At 38.1% G+C, this 12712-nt stretch overlaps 1 protein-coding gene across 3 annotated transcripts in view; it reads left to right on the forward strand.

Annotated features, from left to right (window-relative positions):
• The first annotated feature begins 126 nt into the window (after nt 1-126).
• The window catches only part of SEH1L (SEH1-like nucleoporin), a 24968-nt gene continuing 12382 nt past the window's right edge, over nt 127-12712 (forward strand). For 2 of the 3 annotated variants that reach the window (XM_014540289.1, XM_014540287.1), the window contains exons 1-5: nt 127-196; nt 2892-2942; nt 5859-6005; nt 7086-7297; nt 11364-11462. In XM_014540289.1, coding sequence (XP_014395775.1) covers nt 146-196; nt 2892-2942; nt 5859-6005; nt 7086-7297; nt 11364-11462 — 560 coding nt within the window. In that variant the 5' untranslated portion in view covers nt 127-145. Of the gene's footprint in view, nt 197-2008; nt 2030-2891; nt 2943-5858; nt 6006-7085; nt 7298-11363; nt 11463-12712 lie in introns of those variants that run through there. The other variant, XM_014540288.1, reaches the window with a different exon arrangement.

Below are 12712 nucleotides of genomic sequence, written 5' to 3' on the forward strand. Positions count from 1 at the left end.
GCGCGCTCCCGCCCCTGGGGACACTGCGAGCCCGCGGTTTCCCGCGAACCCTGGTTTGGGTCCCTGTGGACGGGAGCAGGGAGGTTCCTCAGCGTCGTCTCCGGTCGGGTTTGTGGGTCCCTGGAGTTCTGGCTGTAGCTGTACTATGTTCGGTGAGAGGACTGTGCCGCGGAACCTGGAGGGCGGTCAGTCCGCGGTGTGTGCCTCATCCCTCACCTGGGGAGATCGTTCTCGCCTTGTGTTCAGATGGGAGGCTCACCTTGTTTCGCGTTGAGAGAAAAGTAAATGCAAATCCACTTACACCCAGTGAGGTTCTCAACTTACAATCTAGGACTTGGAGGGTTGGATCTCTTACCCTTTGAGACAGGATGGTTGGACCTGGAGAGAATTAGGCTAAGCTCACCATTTTAAATTGTACATGACGGTTCCGCGGTGTGAAGCACAACACTCTCATTGTGCAACCATCACCACTGTACATCTCCGGAACTTTTTCTTCATCCTAACCAGCAACTCTGAACATAGTAGCTCCCTCTTCCGTTCTCCACCTGGCACCTGGTCCCCTCTAATGCTCTTGCTCGTACTTCATATCAGTGGAATACATCATTTGCCCTTTTATGTCTGGCTTATTTCCCTTACTGTGATGTTGTCAAGGTTCATTCATATTTATAGCACGTATCAGAATTTCATTTTTAAGATTGAGTAATATTTTGTATGTATACAACGCATTTTGTTTATTCATCTACCTTTTGGCTGTTGTGAATATTGCATTCATGTCTGTTAACTGAGTAGGTAGTTACTTTTTTTCCCCTTATCCACTTATTACTGAATCATCTGGTAGATCATTCAACTTGGAGGTTTTGTCTGTTAGTATTGCAGTGAAGATCTTCATTACTTTAGCTTTTTATATATTTTGGATAGTTTCCTTAGGCTCATTCCAGTAGAGAAATTAGTAAGTACTTTAAAAGCATTTGAGAATAATTGGCAAATTGCCAGTGAGAGTATTGATTTGATAGCATCATTTTTTATGTCAGACATTATCATTACATTTTTCCCCATTTAAATGTTTTTATGTGGTAAAGTCCAATTTGTTATCTTACATAAAATAAAATTTACCATCTTACCCATTTTTAAGTGTACAGTAAGTAATATCAGGTACATTCATATCTTTCTGCAACCATCCACCTCCAGAACTTTTTGGTTTTGCAAAACTGAAACTCTGTACCCATGAAATAATAGCTCCCAATTCCCCAGCCCCCGGAAACCACCTTTCTGCTTCTGTGAATTTGACGAGCTCATATAAGTGGAATCATACATTTGTATTTTTTGTAACTGGATTATTTCACTTAGTGTAATGCTTTTGAATGTTGTAGCATATGTCAGAATTTTCTTTTTAAGGCTGAATAGTCCATATGTATTGTACTAGTATGTACCACATTTTACTTATCTGTCCATGGACTTGGGTTGCTTCTACATTGTAGCTATTGTGAATAAGGCTGCTGTGAATGTGGATGTACAAATATCTCTTTGAGACTCTGAATTTTATTATTTATTTGTTAATTAACTTTATTAGTGTAACATTGGTTAATAGCATTATGTAAGTTTCAGGTGTACAATGCTATAATACATCATCTGTATTTTGCATTGTGTGCTCACGACCCAAAGTCTAGTCTCCTGTCTCCATATATTTGACCTACTTTACTCTCTTTATCCTCCCCCATACCCCTTTCCCTCTGGAAACCACCATACTATTGTCCCATGTCTTTGAGTTTGTTTTGTTTGTTCCTTTGTTGCTTTCTTTTTTATATTCCACATATGAGTGAAATCATGTTTCTTGTCCTTTTCGTCTGACTTATTTCACTTAGCATGATACTCTCAAGATCAAACGGCAGTATTTCATTTTTTTTCTTACGGCTGAGTAATATTTCATTGTATATATGTACCACATCTTTATCCAGCCATCTGTTGAAGGACACTTTTACATTGTTTCCATGCCTTGGCTACTGTGAATAATGCTGCTGTGAACATGGAGGTACATACATCTTTACAAATAAATGTCTTCAATTTTTTTGAGTAGATACTCAGAAGAGGGATTGCTGGGTCATACGGTTAGCTCTATTCTTAATTTTTTGAGGAACCTCCATACTGTTTTCTATAGAGGCTCCACCAGTTTACATTCCCACTAGCAGAGAATGAGGGTTCCCTTTTTTCCACATCCTCTCCAACTCTTGTTATTGTCTTATTGCTAGTAGGCATTCTAACAGGTGGTATCTCATTGTGGATTTGATTTGCATTTCCCCTAAAGTTGAGCATCTTTTCATCTATCTGTTGGCTGTCTGTATGTCTTATTGGGAAAAATGTTCAGGTCCTCTGCCCGTGTTTTAAATTGGATTGTTTTGTTGTTGGGTTGTACGAGTTCTTTATATATTTTGGATATTAGCCCTTTTTTGGTGGTATCGTTTGCAAATTATCTTTGCCCATTCGGTTGGTTGCTTTTTTGTTTTGTTGATTATTTCTTTTTCTGTGCAGAAGCTCTTTAATTTGATGTAGTTCCATTCATTTATTTTTGTATTTGCCTTAGGAGCAATGGTTCAGTATTCACTAACTCAGTGTTTATGTCGACCTTGAGACCATAACTACCTTGAATAAGACTTGACTGTAATTGTGTCTATTTCTTGTTAGAGCTCAGATGCCTTGATCCCACCTAATGCTTAGCCCAGTGCCTGACACATCCATGGTTCTCAATAAATATTTGAATGAAAGAATGAATGTTTGCTTACTCTCTTGTGAATTCATGTTCACCTCCTTTGCCCTAATATTAATTTAGTCTCAATGTTTTTCATATTAATTTTTTGGAATTCTTGTATGAAATATATGTCTTAATTTTTTTATAGGTCTGGGATAAAAGTGAAAGTGGAGAGTGGCATTGTACTGCTAGCTGGAAGGTTAGTATTTATTTTTACAGTAATTTTTAAAAAATGAATTGTTTAATATCTATTTGAGAGTATCAGAGACTTTGCTGTTCAGCTTTGGGAGAATTATAAAATTTATACTTCTTTTCCTAAAAAGGAATTTTACATTTTTTAGCATTAAAGTAACAGAAGTACACTTTAGAAAATTTGAGAATAAGAAAATTTGTAATCCCATAGCATTCTAACATAATTATTTTTAGCACGTTAGTATTTATTTTTCCATTTACATATTTTCAATAGCTGTGATGTTTCATACACTTTTATTTCTTAATTTTTTAAAAAAACAACTTTACTCAGGATTTTACATACCTTAAGAGTCATCAATTTTAAGTGTACAGTTCAGTGAGTTTTAGTAAATACAGTTGTGCAAACATCCCCACAATCTAGTTTTTTGTTTGCTTTTTAAAAATATATTTTATTGATTTTTTTAAGAGAGGAGGGAGAAGGAGAGGGATAGAGAATTAGAAACATCAATGAGAGAGAAACATTGATCAGCTGCCTCCTGCACACCTCCTACCGGGGATGTGCCCGCAACCAAGGTACATGCCCTTGACCGGAATCGAACCTGGGACCTTTCAGTCCGCAGGCCTATGCACTATCCTTTGAGCCAAACCGGTTAGGGCCACAATCTAGTTTTAGAACACTTTCCTCAGCCCTGAAATTTCCCTTGTGCTTTTTTGAGGTCAATCTCCATTTCTCTCTCAAACTCCAGGCAACCACTGAACTATTTTCTGTCTCTTATAGATTTACCTTTTTTTAGACATTTCAGATAAATGGAATTCTATAATATGTAGTTCTTTGTTTCTGACTACTTTCTCTTAGCATGTTTTTGAGGTTTATCCATGTTGTGGCATGTGTAAGTAGTTTGATTTTTTTGTAATGCTGAGGAGTATTCCATTGTATAGAGAAAGCCATGTTTTGTTTATTCATTCACCAGTTGATAGACATTTGAATTATTTCTAGTTTTTTGTAATTATGAATAATGCTGTTATTAACATGCCATATAAATCTTTGTGTGTACATACATTTTATTTCTCTTAGGTAGATACCGAGGAGTGGAATGGCAGGGTTGTATATGTTTTAACTTTCTAAGAAACTGCCAAACTGTTTTCCAAAGTGCCTGTACCATTTTATATTCCCACCAAGAAATATATGAGGGTTCCAGTTTGTGTACATCCTCCCATACACTTGATATTTTCTCACTCTCTTTTTTTTTTATTATAACCATCTTGGTCGGTGTGAATTGGTATCTCATTGGGTTTTGATTTGTATGCCCTTAATGACTAAATGTGTTGATTAAGTTTTTATGTGCCTATTTGCCATTCATACATCTTTGGTGAAGTGTCTATTCAAATCTTTTGCCCTCTTCCCTTTTTAAAATTGAGATGAGATTCGCATAACATAAAATTAATTATCTTAAAGAAAACAGTTCAGTGGCATTTATTCCACTGACAGTGTACAGCTATCACGTCTGTTAAATTCCAAAGCTTGATCATTCCAAAAGGAAACCCCATTTTTTGCTTTTCAATTTCACAGCTACTTTCATAAGTACTTCAGAGTGTTTTCAAAGGCTTTTTAAAAACATAAATATACCAATAAATACTATACCCTGTTTTGCTTAACTAATGGATATTTAAGTTGTTTCTTTTTATTGTGATGAACATCTTTGTGCAATATTTATTCTTTAGTTAGATTGTGCTTTGCCCGGAATCTGACATTTAACAAAATCTCACTGCCCTAGTGCATCTTTTTACTTAATAGCCTGTATAAATAAGAAAGGTGAAACAAGAATAAGACTGGACAAAACAAAGAATAAAAACTAAAGGTGTAAGGTTTGCCTTTGGATGATGTTATTGTTATCATGTTAACAGATTCTGAAAGTATTCTGAGATTATTGAGTGTTAAAATGTTAGATATGCAGAAGCATAAAACAAATTTTGTAAACATAATTGGTGGACTGGTGCTTGTTGTCATATAGTATTTTTACTGGCAAGCACAAATGAAATTCTGTTGTAAAGACCTTTCTGTCCTTTTTTTCCTTTGGTCAGTGCGAAGAGTTGAAGAATAGTAATTTGGCATTTTTCCTATATGAAGATACTGCTTTTGAGCTTTAAATTATTTTCTCAGAATACAAGGATTTGGGTTTCTCTATATTTGCTCACTCATTGCCTCTTTCCCTAGAAGAGTTCATTGTCTAGACCAGTGGTCGGCAAACAGCGGCTCGGCAAACTGCGGCTCGTGAGCCACATGCGGCTCTTTGGCCCCTTGAGTGTGGCTCTTCCACAAAATACCGACTTCTGCGCATGGGCCATGAAGTTTCAATTGCACTGTATGTGCGCGCCCACACATGGTATTTTGTGGAAGAGCCACACTCAAGGGGCCAAAGAGCCGCATGTCGCTCGCGGGCCGCGGTTTGCCGACCACTGGTCTAGGCAGACATCAGAGTCATTTAAGCATTTTGTTGCTATAGTTTCTATATACTGTTAGGCTTTTGAAGCAAATAATTTTGATTAATCTTATTTATTAGGTGGATGGTTCCTGTAGATATAATTTACAAAGTTAGTGGACTAGTAGAATCTCTATTTAAAAGTTTGTTTAGGCTAAACTCTGAAGCAGGTCTCTATTAGCACTAGAAGAGGTCAGCTTTATGCAGTTGGATTTTTCTTTATTAGTAAAACGTTAGAAGAACTTGACTCCAGAAAGTCTACAATTCTAAATATCTTTAAGTTAAAAAGTTTTAGATTTTAACTTTTTATATTAATGTTAAATTGAATAGCTTTCTTCTTTTACTGAAGTAGAAATACCTGTATTCTGTTTCTTTAAGTAAAACCTTAAATGTGTGAAATATGAGTAAACTCAGTTTTTTGGTTTTTGTTTTTAATTCCTCAGACACATAGTGGATCTGTGTGGCGTGTGACATGGGCTCATCCTGAATTTGGACAGGTTTTGGCTTCCTGCTCTTTTGACCGAACAGCTGCTGTTTGGGAGGAAATAGTAGGAGAATCAAATGACAAACTGCGAGGACAGAGTCATTGGGTAAGATATTTGTTAGTTTTTGAGAAATGCGGGGCATGAGCATCCAAGGATCATTAGTCTTTCCAAGCACACTTCAGGCACTTTGTGTAAGATGTTATCACTCCCCTCTATGTTTATCAGTTTCATTGTTCGTTCTTCCGTGTTTTTCTCCTGTTTATCTCATTTTGTGTTGGGCTTGAAGTGGTACTTAGGAGTACCCATGGCATTGTTTAAGTATAACTTTCATGGTGAATCCAGAATATTTGCTTTGTCATAGAGTACACTCTAAAATTCTTTAAAAATTGTTTTTTCCCTTTTGTGGTTACTTTTTCCTTCTTACAAAATATACTCTTTTATACTCTTTTTTTTTTTTTTTTAATCTGTTTCTGCTTTAACTCTAGTTCTTCTTTGATTGTTTGAATTTAGGTAAGAGCATAGTGTGTTTGCTATTCAAGTTCCCTGTATGTACAGTGAGAGAATTGAACTCGATTGCCTTGAAGACCCATTCCAGTGTTTTCTTCCCCCCTCTTTATTTTTCCTAATAGATATTGAGGTACAAGTATAAAATTCAAAAAGTACAGACAAGTGTATACAGTAGGAATGTCCTCTTCTCTGGTCATATAGTTTTCTTTCTAGAGGCAACCACTATTACAGGTTTTTTATATATCCTTCTGGATTTATTACATGTCTTAATAAAGACATAAAAAGAATGGTACCAGGTGGGTGGGGTCAGACCAGACCTCCTGTCAGCAACCTCAGTATTTGAGTTCTGGTTAAGAAAGAATTCAGAGGCAAGACTCAAACTATAATAGAAAGTTTATTTAAAAAGTCACAGAGGTAGAAGTGAGCTGTAGAAATGGGCTCAGGATATGCTGGACAAAGGGATGATTCCTGTCCCTAGCTGGATAGTGAGAGATTTTCTGATACTCAGAATGGCACCCAATTAAAAACTTACTAATTGTTTATTTCTGGAATTGTCCATTTAATATTTTCGGACTGTGTTTGACAGCTGGTAATCAAAACCACAGAATGGGAAAACACAGATAAGGAGGGAACTATTGTATATAATTTAAATTGTTAAAAAAAAATTTTTTTTTTCAGGTTAAGAGGACAACGCTAGTGGACAGCAGAACATCTGTTACTGATGTGAAATTTGCTCCTAAGCATATGGGTCTTATGTTAGCAACCTGTTCAGCGGATGGTATAGTAAGAATATATGAGGCACCAGATGTCATGAATCTCAGTCAGTGGTCTCTGCAGCATGAGATCTCATGTAAACTAAGCTGTAGTTGTATTTCTTGGAACCCTTCAAGGTAAGCTTGCACAGCAAACTTCTGATAATTTAACCCTAGTAAAACAAATTGGTAAATTTTTAAAAATCCTCATCCAAGGATATGTTTTTATTGACTTTTAGAGAGAGGAAGGGTTAGAGAGAGAGACCAAGAAAGATAGGAGATATCGATAGGAGAGAGAAACATAGATCCGTTGATTTTGGTACATGCCCTGACTTGGGATCGAACTCAGAAACTGTATGTGCCCTTGACCGGGAATCGAATCTTTGACCCTTCAGTGCCTGGGCCAATGCTCTAACCACTGACCTACACTGGGCAGGGCAAGAGATCCTTCTTTTTTATAGCTGCATAGTATTCCATTGTGTAAATGTATCATAGGTTTTTTATTTTATTTTTCTTTAAAGAGTAGTGTTGATTTTTTTTGAAAGAGGAAGGTGGAAGAGAGAAACATCGATGTGAGAGCATAACATTAATCGGCGGTTTTCTGCAACACCCTCTACTGGGGATCAAGCTTGCAACCTGGGCATGTGTCCTGACCAGGAATTGAACTAGCAACTTCTCAGTGCACGGGACAATGCCTAATCAACTGAGCCATACTAGCCAGGGCATACCACAGCTTTTTTATCCACTCATCTACTGATAGGCACTTGGGCTTTTCCAGATCTTAGCTATTATAAATAATGCTGCTCTGAACATAGTGTTGCACATATTCTTTGTGATTAGTGTTTTAGGATTCTTAGTATACTAGAGGCCCGGTGCACGAAATTCATGCACGGGTAGGGTCCCTAGGCCTGGCCAGTGATCAGGGCTGATTGGGCCTTCCGGCTGCTGGGCCTTCCTTCTGGCTGCTGGCTGGGGCATCCCTTCCCTGGTTGCTGGCTGCTGGCCTGTGCCGCCCCCTTGTGGTCAGCACATGTCATAGTGAGTGATCAAACTCCCGGTCTCCCGTTCAAATTCCCGAGGGGACACTTTGCATTTTAGCCTTTTATATGTATAGATATTATTATAAGTGTGATTGCTGGGTCAAATAGCAGTTCCATTTTTAACTTTTTGAGAAAACTCCATATTGTTTTCCATGTTGCTATACTAGTAGTGTACTAGGGTTCCCTTTTTTCCCCACATCCTTTTTAGCACTTGTTTGCTGATTTATTAATAGTAGCCATTCTGGCAGGTTTGAGGTGATACCTCATTTTGGTTTTAATTTGCAGTTCTCTGATGATTAGTGATCTTGAGCAGTTTTTCCTTTTCTTTTAGAATATATTTTTATTGATTTCAGAGAGGAAGGGAGAGGGAGAGAGAGATAGAAACATCAATGATGAGAATCATTGATTGGCTGCCTCCTGCACGCCCCCTACTGGGGATCCAGCCAGCAACCTGGGCATGTGCCCATGACCGGAATTGAACCTGGGGCCCTTCATTCCACAGGATGACTCTCTATCCACTGAGCCAAACCAGCTAGGGCTATGTCGGTATATCCTCTTTGGAGAAATGTGAATTCAGGTCCTTTGCTCATTTTTAAATTGGATTTTGTCTTCCTTTTGTTGAGTTGTATGAGTTCTTTATATATTTTGGATATTAACCTCTTATCATATGTATCATTTGTGAATATGTTCTTCCATATAGTGGGTTCCCTTTGCATTTTGATGATGGTTTCTTTTACTGTGCAAAAGCTTTTATAGTTTAATATAGTACCTTTTGTTTATTTTGTCCTTTGTTTCTCTCACCCTAGGACAGTGATAGCAAACCTATGACGCGTGTCAGAGGTGACGCGCGAACTCATTGGGCTGACGTTCTGTCCACTGAGCCAAATCAGCCAGGGCCATGCTCTATTTTCTTAATAGCTCACTCTCTTACCTAGCGGTTTGGCTAAGTTTCATCTAAGTAGGTGGGGTGGGTTAGCAAGATTTCTTTGTAGAGAGTGCTAAAATGCCAAAACAGGAGGACTTGATTTTGGGGATGGAGCGCTTTAATGTATTTTGTTTCTTCTGGTCCCTCTTCCTGCAAGTTCTTCTCTCCTAAGTTCTATAACATCCCACTTGGATCATTTCTCAGACTTTAGCCTAGACCAGAGTTAGCCACCAGCCTTGGGGATCTTCTGATTGCAGTTCTTTAAATGAATCATTTCATGATACCCCAATGACTCATTCCTATTCTTTGCATTTGTGGATTGAAGATTCTGTGTCTCACCTTTTGCTTCTTGTCTTTAAATTCTTCCAAATTTCTTCATTTCTGATGGCACACACTGATTTCTAGCATAGTTGTGGTGTACTATATACAGATAGCTGGGTGGTTTTTCTCACTGTTTGAGTCACATTTGGAAAACAGCCTAAATGTGAACATCTTATGGATGTACAAATGAGTTAATTCCCAATTTACCAGATGTTTTATAATTTGACTTAAAATGCTTTAAAAGATATTTTTAATAACTTTAGAATATATTATTGTAAATATACTTTTAGTCCTTGCTCAAATATTTAATGTTAAAAAGAAAAAGTTAGCCGAACCGGTTTGGCTCAGTGGATAGAGGGTGCCAGGTTCGATTCCGGTCAAGGGCATGTACCTTGGTTGCGGGCGCATCCCCAGTGGGGGGCATGCAGGAGGCAGCTAATCGATCTCTCTCATCGATGTTTCTAACTCTCTATTCCTCTCCCTTCTTCTCTGTAAAAAAATCAATAAAATATTTAAAAAAAAAAAAGAAAAAGTTATATTTATAGAACATTAAAAAAGAGTTTGTGCCTGGCTGGTGTTGCTCAGTGGTTGAGCATTAACCTATGAACCAGGAGGTCATGGTTTGATTCCTGGTCAGGGCACATGCCTGGGTTGTGGGCTTGATCCCCAGTAGGAGGCCTATAGGAGGCAGCCAATTGATGATTCTCTCTCATCATTGACATTTCTCTCTCTCTCTCCTCTCCATTCCTCTTTCTGAAATCAATAACAAAATATATATTTTTAAAAAGAGTTTGTGAGATATAGAAATTACTGTGGAATTTACATCTCTTTGAATGGTCAAGAATTATTATAAACAACTTGTAATTTCATTTTATTACCATAGAACTTCGCCATTTACTTGATATTTTTCTTTGATTAGGTAACTTGATGCATTATCAATAGCTTTAGTAATAAAGAACTAAATGTGTGTTTTTTTAATAACACATTTTGTTTTTAGCCTTATGAGTTGTCAGATTACAATACCAAGGTCAAAGATTAAGGTTGTCATGTTCATTGAGATATTACTTAATCTGGAGGGAGGCAAAGGAAATCAATATATAGGTAATTAAATATTTAATTGAATAGAAATAAATCATTGAGCCTAGAATTCAGTAGAGTTCATTCTCTTACTGCTTATCTTTTTGCTTTTTAAAATGAGTCTAGAGAAGAAAATGACGTAGGGAGCATGGGAGCATGCCTTCTTGAGGGTTTTTTTTTTTTTAAATATATTTTACTATTTTTTACAGAGAGGAAGGGAGAGGGATAGAGAGTTAGAAACATCGATGAGAGAGAAACATCGATCAGCTGCCTCCTGCACACCCCCCACTGGGGATGCGCCCGCAACCAAGGTACATGCCCTTGACTGGAATCGAACCTGGGACCCTTCAGTCCGCAGGCTGACGCTCTATGCACTGAGCCAAACCGGTCGGGGTGAGGGGTTTTTTTCTTTTTGTACAGGCAACTTAAAATCTTTTTGTCAGGAATTTGATCACCATAAGGTTACTTTTCATTCCATAGTTAATGACCAAATCTTTCAGGAAGAAAAATTTGAAGAACTTGTAGGTGTTTTGTTTTGTTTTTTGATCTACTGAATGCCTGAAACCTTTCCTTTTGTGGAAAAAGAAGCTACTTTCTTTTTTAGCAATAATAAAATATGGTAAAAACAATGCAACAGGATGGTAGCCTTCGTCCCCATCCTGAGCAATCTCAAGGACACACCCTCCCAAGGTGTTGCTGTATTGAATGTATGGCAGGAATTTATTCACAGTCTTGCTTACTTGCAGGTTCTAGAGCTGCTGGATGCTAGCTTTTTAAATTCTCTGAATTAAATATAATAATTTAATCATTATGTGAAATATTTTTTACTTTTCATTTCTAGCTCTCGTGCTCATTCCCCCATGATAGCTGTAGGAAGTGATGACAGTAGTCCAAATGCAATGGCCAAAGTTCAGATTTTCGAATATAATGAAAACACCAGGTCAGTACTGCTTTGGTTAAGTATTATTCCAAATTGCATTTTAATAACTTTAGCTTTTAAAAATGTTTAATTTTTAAAACTGTTATTCCTTTATTTATTAGCTGAATTATGTATTATTTATTACATACTTAACTGATTTCCTATCATATGCCATGTTCTGTGATAGACTATCCTATATAATAAAAGCTTAATATGCTCAGTATCCCACTGTTCATTTGACTTTTCCACCAGTTGCTATGACGTGCACTGATCACCAGGGGGCAGACACTCCTTCTGGTAGCTTAGCTTGCTGCTGGGATCTGGCTGATCGGGACTGGGCAAGATGGGCCGGACACGCCCTAGAGCCCTCCCGCGGTTCCTCCCTGGCCCCGATCATGCACTGGTGGGGGTCCCTCGGCCTTGCCTGCGCCCTCTCACAATCTGGGACCCCTCAGGGGATGTCAGAGAGCCAGTTTTGGCCCGATCCCGGAGGCCGTGCACGAATCCGTGTACCAGGTCTCTAGTGATAAAATAAAATTGAATGATACAGATGACAAGGTAATTGATTTCCCAGTATGTACCATCTTGCAGGGAAAACAAGCAAACAAAAAAGTAAAAAATGGTGATGTATTTTATAAACCAGGAGAATCAGGATATTAAGAGTTTACACCTAGGGGCAGGAAGCCTGGAAGGTTCACCCAAAGGCAGACCTATAGGATGAGTAGAAGTTAGCCAAAGAGGGCAAAAGTTTTCAGATGGAGAAAACTGCATGTGATAAGGTCCATGAACAAGAGAGCCAATATACACTGAGTGGCCAGATTATTATGACCACCCCATCAGTACTTCGTTGGGCCACCTTTTGCCTTCAATACTGAGGTGATTCTTTTTGGCATTGACTCCACGAGATGTTGAAAGGTGATGCGAGGAATCTGACACCATGCCTGATGAATAGCACTGTCCAGTTCTGTGATATTTGATGGTTGTGGAACCAGCTGCCTGATGGCTCTTTTAACTTCGTCCCACAAATGCTCAATTGGATTGAGATCTGGTGATTTTGGGGGCCACCTAAGCAAAGTAAAGTCTCCCTCATGTTCTTGAAACCACTCCTGCACAATATGAGCACCATGGCATGGCACATTGTCTTGTTGGAAGAAGCCATCTCCATTGGGATACACCATCGACATGATAGGATGAACTTTATCAGCAATGATACTTAGGTATGTTGTGCTATTTAGACGTTTATAATGGTCTGGCCCTCTAGCAACTTCAGG

Source organism: Myotis brandtii, unplaced genomic scaffold (assembly GCF_000412655.1).
Source record: "Myotis brandtii unplaced genomic scaffold, ASM41265v1 scaffold240, whole genome shotgun sequence".
NCBI classification, from domain to species: domain Eukaryota; kingdom Metazoa; phylum Chordata; class Mammalia; order Chiroptera; family Vespertilionidae; genus Myotis; species Myotis brandtii.